The sequence below is a fragment of the Gymnoscopelus braueri genome (assembly GCF_963280865.1).
Source record: "Gymnoscopelus braueri genome assembly, chromosome: 4".
Classification (NCBI taxonomy): Eukaryota; Metazoa; Chordata; class Actinopteri; order Myctophiformes; family Myctophidae; genus Gymnoscopelus; species Gymnoscopelus braueri.
Window position 1 is genome coordinate 1,896,584 of NC_137605.1, and position 10,564 is coordinate 1,907,147.

Here is a 10,564-nt window from a genome sequence, read left to right on the forward strand (position 1 = left end):
ATATACGGCCGACATATCTGTGCATCCCTACTTAAAACCAATTATTCAAGCATCATGGCGCGATATTCTACTTAGTGATTTTTGTTAAGCGATGTGGCCGTACGACGAAGAACAGATGCGATCTACATGTGGCGTTGTTTTGCTTTGTGTGTAGAGTCTCGCGTAGCCAGACAACTATTCCACAATCTCTGAATGTTATATAGAGTCTGGAACTACACCTGGCACTTCCGTTCACAAAAACATATTTTAAAATATCTTTACATTTATTTTTTTTATTTCAATTTCTGCTTAGCATCAAGCTATATATGCTTAGATGATTTCGATTTATATTAGGATACATTTGCGTGTCTGTAAAGATGAAACGGAAGTGGGGAGGAGGCTTCACATCCGTTTTATATTTTAATCATGATCAGAGCTTCAGAGTCCCAGACTGTATGACTGGAAACATTGTGGGAGGAAACAGTCTGGCCACATGAGACTACTTTGTATGTAACATTGGCTTTAAATGGTAGTGCACGGCGGATTTGTCCCGAGGCGCGAGGACTTCTTTCTTCTACATTAGAAGAGTTAGGACGTCACATTCTAATACAGCCCAAATACCCAATCTCAGCTGGGAGTCTGGGTTCGACTCCCGCTTGGGACAATACTTTTTCAAACAACCGCGGACTACTTTTTTTCGCCGATAAAATATAGTTTCGGACCGGACTGCGGCGGAGTGGCGCAGTCTCAAGCGAACTTGAGCCACGAGAGGCTCCACCGAGCGCGAGTTGCCGTGCCGAACGTTGCGAAGTTGGCTTTGAGCCTACTCAGCCCCGTCCGAGTTATGTACCGATAGGCACAGAATAGTAAATGATGTTGTGGGGACTGCGTTTGCCCCAACTGACACTCAAAGTGACTACTGGCCAATCACAGCGCATCTTTCCCGGGACTTACACAACTCTCAACTTCCGCTACAAATCCGCAGTGCATTCCCAGAGCTCGCGTAACGTTGTCCTGCTTACTTCCTGGTTCTTACTTCCTGGTTCTTACTTCCCTGGTTCTTACTTCCTGGTTGGTTCTGCAGCCCCTCCCCAGACGGTATAGGAGCGACCATACGCTTCGAGGAGGGAGAAGACGGTCGTCATGGGAACGCTGCTGGCGAGTCAAGAGTTTCATGTGCACACAAACACACACAAACACACACAGACACACACTCACATACACACACACCATCATCACACTACCAGTGGTTGGTTTATACATCATTGTTATGTTAATGTTTAATATACACAAAATACATTATTGTAAGGGTTAAGGGTTAATTATATTTATTATATAATTAACGTCTAATTACACACGTTATTGTTATGTTGCAGCTGATATTTAGGCTATTTCATTGTACGGTGGAGTTGCGTGCTGGAAATAGCAGATCTACAAGCTCACAGAACGATGCGTTGCGATGCATTGTGAGCTTGGTAGATCTGCTGTTTTCAGCACCCGTGTGAAATGTCTTTTAAACGTCTTCATGACACCTGGGGCTTAAAAAAGAGGATTTTAGAAAAAACACTTTGAATGGAATATTTCCACTGAAACATTGTGTGCATGAGGTCAGTGATAATGAAGGTCAGTGATAATGACATCTCTTTTGGTGCTTCAAATCTAAATTGTCATTAAAGGGGTATTTAACTTTAAAACTATGAGTTCATAATATATTAACTCATTCTATTTCAAATAACCATTTTAACCATGTGAGACTGATTGAAAACACACGTCCCTGCTTCTGGTGACTGATATTGTCCGGTGTTTTTGAAGTGGAATAGCCCTTTAAGAGAGAGGAAATGGCTGTACTGTGTGTCCGTCGAACTCACTCAAAACTCACACAAAAACAAACAAGTTCACATCCTGTAGCAAAACGTGTGTCTGTGTGTATGTATGTAACCGATAAGAATGGACGGGGTACTTTCTGCTTCCACGTCTGTGTCCAGCATTCTCTCTCTCTCTCTCTCTCTCTCTCTCTCTCTCTCTCTCTCTCTCCCCCTTGTAATTCACTCCTTGAAAAGATAATTTAAAATAAAGTGACTGCATGACCATTGTAACCTGATAGAATTATACACTATCAAAAGCACTTTAAAAAATACACAACTTTGTAACCTGATAATGAGATTAAAACAACGCTTCACTTTTCAACGGCAAAAACCTCACGCATGGATCAATACTGTTACTGTTACCATGACAACCAGGTTGTTTGGTCTGGCGATCAACAGGGATGCACCGATACGCTCTTTCTGGACCCATAGCAAGTGATTGATTGATTGATTGAATGAATACTGTATTAGTCATAAACAGTGGTAGAAAGTAACTAAGTACATGTACTTAAGTACTGTACTTAAGTAACATTCTGAGGTATTTGTACTTTACTTGAGTATTTTCCAATTTCCAATACTTTTACTTCTACTCACTTCATCTCATAAGTACATGTACTTAAGTAACATTCTGAGGTATTTGTACTTTACTTGAGTATTTCCAATTTCCAATACTTTTACTTCTACTCCACTACATCTCAGAGTCAAATATTGTACTTTTACTCCACTACATTTACTTGAAAACTTTACTTTTCAGATATAAATTATGATATAATGAAACATACATTAACCACTTTAAACCTTTTTTATACCTAGGCTATTTGAAAATAGCCGATCTACAAGCTCACAACGCGTCGCATCGCGACGCATTGTGAGCTTGTAGATCTGCTATTTTCAAATATTTAGTACTTTTACTTTTGGTACTTTAACACATTGGGTGCCAGCATTCTCCCCATTGACTGCTCTTTGCTGTTTAAAGCTCTAGACTCCACGACGAGCAAATCCACGTAAAAAAAAGCATCCATTCATGTAGCGCGATGACCCTGGCTACATCCTGGAACGATAACATTTCACTCGCGAGTTACAACGGGGGGGGGGGGGGGGGGGGGGGGTCGCGCATCGCGCATGACCGGTTTGGTGGCAGAGTAGTAAAGTGAGAATTTGGATTAAAAATAAATACTTATTTTCTATCAATTACACACCCCATGAAGCCATGTATTCATAGAGAGATTTTGGTTTTTGTCGTATTCCTGAGACAATAATTTGATGACTGGTGGGAAAGATGCTAATGTTTTCGGTAAGAGACTCCGCAAGTCTCTTACCGGAGACTCAGCCGGTCATCCAATCATTGGCTCAGGAATGCGACAAAAACTAAAGAATCTCCATGAATTCAAGGCTTCATGGGGTTAGGGTGTAATTGATACAAAATAAGATTTTTTTTGGGTGAACTACTCCTTTAAGTAAAAGTTGCACTAACACAATGTAGAAACACTATGAAAGGCCTGCATTCAAAATGTACTTGAGTAAAAGTACCAAAACTAGTACCAAATCAAACTTCAGAATAAAAGCTACAGGATCTACAAGCTCTCATCGGGCTATGAAGCAGGGCTTAAGTGGTTTATGTATGTTTTGTATCTGAGAGGCCAATATTATGGAGTAGAAAAAAGTAGTACTAAAAAATATAAAGCAAAACTGCCTCATAATTGTGCAGAAACATGTACTTTATTACTTTCCACCACTGATTACACATACAAAAGATTTGTTTTGTGGGGTTTTGTATTTATTTATTTTGGGGGCCAAGGAATTATGCAAAACGCAATATGCAACATGCGCAATAAGCCATAGAAATATAATAGACTGACAATAATAGTTCAGAGGGATTATGTATATTAAAATGCATGTCTTTATTATGTTGCTTATAATGGCAGATTTCAAACTCTAAAATGTCAGTTATCGAGACAAAAGTTTGTCAATTTATCTGCTTCATCTACACAACAGAAACGATTGTAGTATTGTAATTAGGCTATAGCTTTTCATCACTATTCCTGGCCAGACGGTTAAGCCGGGGCCTGGAATCGAACTTGGGGACTTTTGTTTCCTGGGCGTCCTCTCTACGCATTCAGCTACAACAGCCCTGTGTAAATTAGCTGAAAGGCATAACGTTGTGTCGTCTGTCATGCGCCATACCCCTGTTTCACTAGGACATACATCACAAAATCCAAAATAAATACTGTCAAAACGTCCTTTCATGTTGTCTTTAAAAGGTGGATGTGCAACAAGTGTGGCAATTTAAATTAATTCTGGATAAGCCAAGGTTCGAACCAGGGACTTCAGACTGATAGGTAAACACTCTACCTTAATCTGAGCTACTGAAATCCCAGAAATGAAAGAGAAAGTAGCCCATGCACACTTTGCACAGCTGTTTTTTTATGAAGCCATGCCCTCTACAATATCCATTGACTCATGGAGGCTTCATATTTTCACGTACAAACTTCTCTTCTACTGGGGTTTTAGATAATGGTCCATAGATTGTGTGTAGAATGCAAATTGATCAAAAATCCCAGGAGAAGAACGGATTTAAGAGTTTTTCAAACTACTCAAACTGGCGGAAAATGTAAGTGCGGAGCTTACTGGTCAAAGTGACAGATGTGTTCCTCATTAGTCAAGGCCCATGTGTAAACACGTTTCATGGCTATAGGCCAAACGAGGCATGACTTTTGCCTGTTCCAAGTTTGCAACGATTGCTATAGCGCCCCCCCTTTGGCCAATTGGAGTAAGATTGGCTTCAGCGCTATTTGTAATGACTCTCTATCATACTGCAAAGTTTCATAAAAATATGACTTTATGTAGTTATGGGCAGAAGAATAATTTTCATTAAACTGCAATATTAGAGACTTCATTTTTTTCACTTACAGATTTCTCTCCAACAGGGTTTTTAAATATTGGTCCAAAGTCCTTGTGTAGAAGTTTTTGTGCAGATTGCTCAGAAATCCCAGGAGGAGATAAAATTGAACAGTTTTTCATATAATTCAAAATGGCGGAAGATCCAGAGGTCGTAGGTCAAAGTGGCAAAGTAGTTTTTCCAAGAGGAGACGCATACGTGTAATGATTGATTATTCAATCAATTGTATTAACAATTTGCTAACAGTACACAGTACAGTTAACGCAAACGATGCTAAAAGGATAACAAAAAAAAACTTGATGGCTTGTTTCCATTGTGGTCCTATGTATTCAATTCATCATGAAGATGAATTGATGATGAATGAATACAATACAAATCATCAATACAGGAGCAATGAAAGGTATGTTAAACTGGATAAGAGCATATCTGTCTGATTGATCGGTGCATCCCTGGTGTTCGGCTGTGTGTCATATATGTGTTTATATATTTATGAGCAGATTGTCAAACAACAGCAACACAATAAAAGTAGTTTTTCCCAACCTGGTGGTCCGGGCCCCCTTGGTGGGTCGTCAAATATCACAGGGAGGTCTTGTCTTTTTGGAGGTGGTCCAACATTTTAAACATGTGGCACAAAAATCATAACAAAACTCCCACATGTGACATGTACAAGTGTCTCCTTTAGTTAGGAACACACAAATAAAATAAAAATAGACTCAAGTTTTGAGTTTGTAGATGTAGAAGTTTGTGTGGCATGTCCATGTGGAGGGTCTCAGTTTTGTCGGGAACCACTGTAGACTGTGTTCTATGTTGGGAACCACTGTAGACTGTATATGTTCTATGTTGGGAACCACTGTAGACTGTATATGTTCTATGTTGGGAACCACTGTAGACTGTATGTGTTCTATGTTGGGAACCACTGTAGACTGTATATGTTCTATGTTGGGAACCACTGTAGACTGTATATGTTCTATGTTGGGAACCACTGTAGACTGTATATGTTCTATGTTGGGAACCACTGTAGACTGTATATGTTCTATGTTGGGAACCACTGTAGACTGTATATGTTCTATGTTGGGAACCACTGTAGACTGTATATGTTCTATGTTGGGAACCACTGTAGACTGTATGTTCTATGTTGGGAACCACTGTAGACTGTATGTTCTATGTTGGGAACCACTGTAGACTGTATGTTCTATGTTGGGAACCACTGTAGACTAGATATATCCCAGTATATCTTGATCCAGGGTGAAGTTAATTTATGCAATACAATACAGAGAGTGCTGCTAATGAACGTAATGTATTTTATTGTTTGGTTTTGAGGGTTTATTCTGTTTTTCTTTTTCTTTATTCATCCATAACATGAACCCTGACACTGAGCCATTAAAACACAACAATGATTGATGAGATTATTGCTGCTTCAGTAATAAAAGATAAAGTCCCTGTCAACCACCATGACTTGCAAATGATTTGGAAATGTCTTTGTGTGTGACCGGGCCACGTTACCACGGCAACGATCAGAACAGAAATGTCTTTGTGTGTGACCGGCCACGTTACCACGGCAACGATCAGAACAGAAATGTCTTTGTGTGTGACCGGCCACGTTACCACGGCAACGACCAGAACAAAAATGTCTTTGTGCGTGACCGGGCCACGTTACCACGGCAACGATCAGAACAGAAATGTCTTTGTGCGTGACCGGCCACGTTACCACGGCAAACGATCAGAACAGAAAACGTCAAAGTGCCGTTCCGTTCTCACTTTTTATTTTGAGTTTACACGGAGACTCAACAGTGATTGAAAACACTGCAGTGCGCATGCCAGGTGGCTAGGTGGCGCTGTGACGCACTGCCAGATTGACCAGTCACGCCATGCGTAGAACAACTTCTGTTCTACTTCCTATCACAGCTGTTTGCTTGGTTGCCATGTCCGCTTATTGTAAGCGACTTTGGGCTTACTGAAGTGTAGTTGCTTATTTGGGCTGGTTTCCTAATGTTTTTTAAACCAGTGGTTCTTAAACATCTTCATGTCAAATGTATTTGTCCACAAACCCCCCCCCCCCCCCCCCCCCCCCCCATCTGAAAATATTTTGTGCCAGGGACCCCCATAAAAAGATTGTTAAAATGTTTCCAAAATGACCTATTTATTTTCTCAAGATTATTCTTTTCTTTTTTGAAAATAGCTGATCTACAAGCTCACAACGCGGCGCGATATCAGCTATTTTCAAATAGCCGTAGCCTGGTCACTTCTTTTGGGCTTGTTTTCATAGAACTGGTTGATTATTTCTATCGCAGATTCTGGCAACACTGGTTAACACCGTATTGCATGTTTACACAGAGACACGAGGCAGAGCGTTTTCTCTAGTTGTGGTCTAAACAGGGCCTGAGATTAGATAGAGTATGATGTTCATTCAATGCCAATGGAATGAAAAGGACAACAACACAAATACACAGTCTATTTTAAGCAAAAGGGTAAAAACCTGAATGAGATTCATTATGACATTCACCATTAAAATAAAGAAAACATTCATCTGTGACTCATGGATCTGTAATCATTCTAATGTTTAGAATAAATATAAATATGAAACTAAATCCATGAAGAGTTTGACACGTTCTGATTGTTCCCACAATGCATTGCGGCATCGTGCAGAGGCGCCTCATTGGAGGAAAAGTCAGGGGACATAAGAGGTGGTCGTGTAAAGTAACTAAGTACATTTACCCAAGTACTGTACTTAAGTACAATTTTGAGGTATTTTTTATTTTACTGGAGTATTTCCAATTTTCAGTACTTTTACTTCTACTCCACTACATCTCAGAGGCAAATATTGTGCTTTTACTCCACTACAATTATATGAAAACTTTAGTTACTAGTTACTTTGTAGATTTGTATTATAATTGCAAAACATACATTAACCACTTCAGCCCTATATACATTTCGGCCATTAGAAAATTGCCAAACTACAAGCTCACAATGCGTTGCGATGCGACGCATTGTGAGCTTGTAGTTTGTAGATTTTGCCAATACTTTTTTACTTTTACTCAAGTAAATTTTGATTACCGGACTTTTACTTGTAACAGAGTATTTCTACACTGCAGTATTCATACTTAAAAAGTTAAGTTAAAAAAATGTAGTACTTTTTCCACCACAGATTAGTGGTGGGCGTGGCCAGACGGTGATGTCATGTACTGTACTGGTGTAGCTCCAAAGAAGAGCAGCTAGCTAACTAATAAGCTCAATCTACAAGCTCATAGCGCGGCACCGAGTGCCGCGCTATGAGCTCGTAGATCTGCTATTTTTTTTTTATCGTGAAAATCTTTTTCTTTTTTTTTGTTGCAAATCTTTGAAAGTATATATATATATATATATATATATATATATATATAATCAAATCTTCCCTCAAATCTTTGCTTCTGGATTTTACAAATAGTTTTCTTTTGAAAAAAAACGTTTGTTGCTATAATATCAGTGGTTCTCAAACTTTTTCATGTGAAGGACCACCCAAAATGATATGTATATTTGGCCGCGGACCCTCATCTAAAAATATTTAGTTTTAGGGACCCCCAGAAGCAAAGATTTGAGTTAAAAATGTGCGCTTTAAATATATATATATATTCAAAGATTGTTTTCAAAAATAGCAGATCAACAAGCTCATAGCGTGGCACTCGGTGCCGCGCTATGAGCTTGTATATCTGCTATTTTTTAATAGCCAAATAAATGTAAAATGACAGAGATGCGTTCCAGGATTGAATGGGTTAATGTTAATATTCAGTCACATGACCTTCACTCCTTCCACCAGGAGTGTGAATATTTAAAATATGTTTTCCTTTAAAAGAACAAAACAATCTATATTTTATTATGTCATTATAGGAGGAAAGTTTAACAAACATTTTCCAAACATAAAAAAAAGGAAAAGTGAAAATAGCAGATCTACAATCTCACCTTCTCAATACAGGAGGGGGCGTGGCTGATGAAATTCATGTCAAAAATCTAAATATTGAATCAAACAACAAAAGCCTGAGTAGACGTTAAAATGATCCCATAACTGTTTAAATTGAAATATCCCTTTAAGTTACAATGATAATATTAATATTAATATTAATAATGATAATAATAATAATAATAATGATAATAATAATAATAATAATGATAATAATAATAATAATGATAATAATAATAATAATAATAATAATAATAATAATAATACTTCTTACACCACAGAAAAAAGCTGTTACAAAATTAAAACAATAAGGACAAAGCAAAGATTAATAGAAAAAGATTAAAATGTATTTTTTAATAAAACAGTTTTCTGGATTGCTTGAGCTCATTACTCCAAACAGAAGTGTCTTTACAACAGGGGTTCTCAAAGTGGGGTCCGGGGACCCCCAGGGGTCTTTGAGGGGGTCGCATGGGGTCCACAGCAAACAACCAAATGGACCCTTACAGGTCTGTAACTCTGAGAGTGTACAAATGGAACCAAATGGACCCTTACAGGTCCATTTGGTTCTATTTGTACACTCTCAGAGTTATGGGGGTCCGGTGGCCTAATGGTTGTGGTTGAAAAGTTGTAAAAAGTTTGAGAACCACAGTTTTACAAAACAGTTCAAACACTTTCCTAAAACTAAATGACACTTTTCATTTACAAAATGCACTGAGGTGTTCAAAACAATATGCATAAAAATATCATTTGTTTAACTTCAATTCAAATGTCATTATGATCCAACATTCTGATTAATTAAGAAAGAAAAGTTGAATACAGTGAAAACTGCAGATTTACAACGTGTCACATCACAACATGTTGTGAGCTTGTAGATCTTTTGCCCCTCCCCCTCTTCTTCTTTTAAAGACTAATATAAATCATTACATCAATAAACACTGAGGAGCCTCTGGGTGTGTGTGTGTGTGTGTGTGTGTGTGTGTGTGTGTGTGTGTGTGTGTGTGTGTGTGTGTGTGTGTGTGTGTGTGTGTGTGTGTGTGTGTGTGTGTGTGTGTGTGTGTGTGTGTGTGTGTGTGTGTGTGTGTGTGTGTGTGTGTGTGTGTGTGGGAGTACACACACACACACACACACACACACACACACACACACACACACACACACACACACACACACACACACACACACACACACACACACACACACACACAAGCCACAACCCCATTATACACAGACACACATTATACCTGCTACTACAGTATACCTCCTCCTCCTCCTCCTCCTCCTCCTCCTGCTCCTCCTCTATCTGACACACAGAGACACTGAGCCCACCCAGCAGTAGAACCCAGCATAGAGCGGTTCAGTGAATGTGGACTGGAAGGTGTACAGGTGTGTCAGTGTGTCAGAGGACATTGTGTAGAAGGACACAGTGCCAGCAGACCAGTCTACATACACTGATACTCTACCGGAGGAGGAGGAGAGACGGACAGGGAGGACAGTGAACTTAGTATTGTGACTCACAATGTATCTGTTATTATCACCATCACATGACAGACTCCAGGACTTATCATTGTGTCCAAACCAACTGTCAACACCCTGTCTGTTGATTCCTCTGTATGTCACTGCTATATAAACCCCTCTACTCCACTCTACCTCCCAGTAACAGCGTCCAGTCAGTCTCTCTCTACACATCACCTGACTGTAGGTCTTAAATCTGTCTGGATGATCAGGATACTTCTGATCCTCTCCACGTGTCACCTTCATGTTGTTCTCAGACAGAGAGAGGTGACTGTTTGCTGTGTTTGGATCCAGTGTGAGTTCACACACATCTGATGAGAAGAACATCATACAATACAACACCAGTTTACTATCACACATAATAATAATAATAAT

At 39.2% G+C, this 10,564-nt stretch overlaps 1 protein-coding gene across 1 annotated transcript in view; it reads right to left on the reverse strand.

Annotated features, from left to right (window-relative positions):
* Positions 1-9,916: 9,916 nt before the first annotated feature.
* Positions 9,917-10,564, reverse strand: part of LOC308083736 (receptor-interacting serine/threonine-protein kinase 3-like) — a 20,870-nt gene continuing 20,222 nt past the window's right edge. Inside the window, exon 9 of the mRNA XM_080426065.1 lies at positions 9,917-10,500. Coding sequence (XP_080282191.1) covers positions 9,974-10,500 — 527 coding nt within the window. The 3' untranslated portion in view covers positions 9,917-9,973. The remainder of the gene's footprint in view (positions 10,501-10,564) is intronic.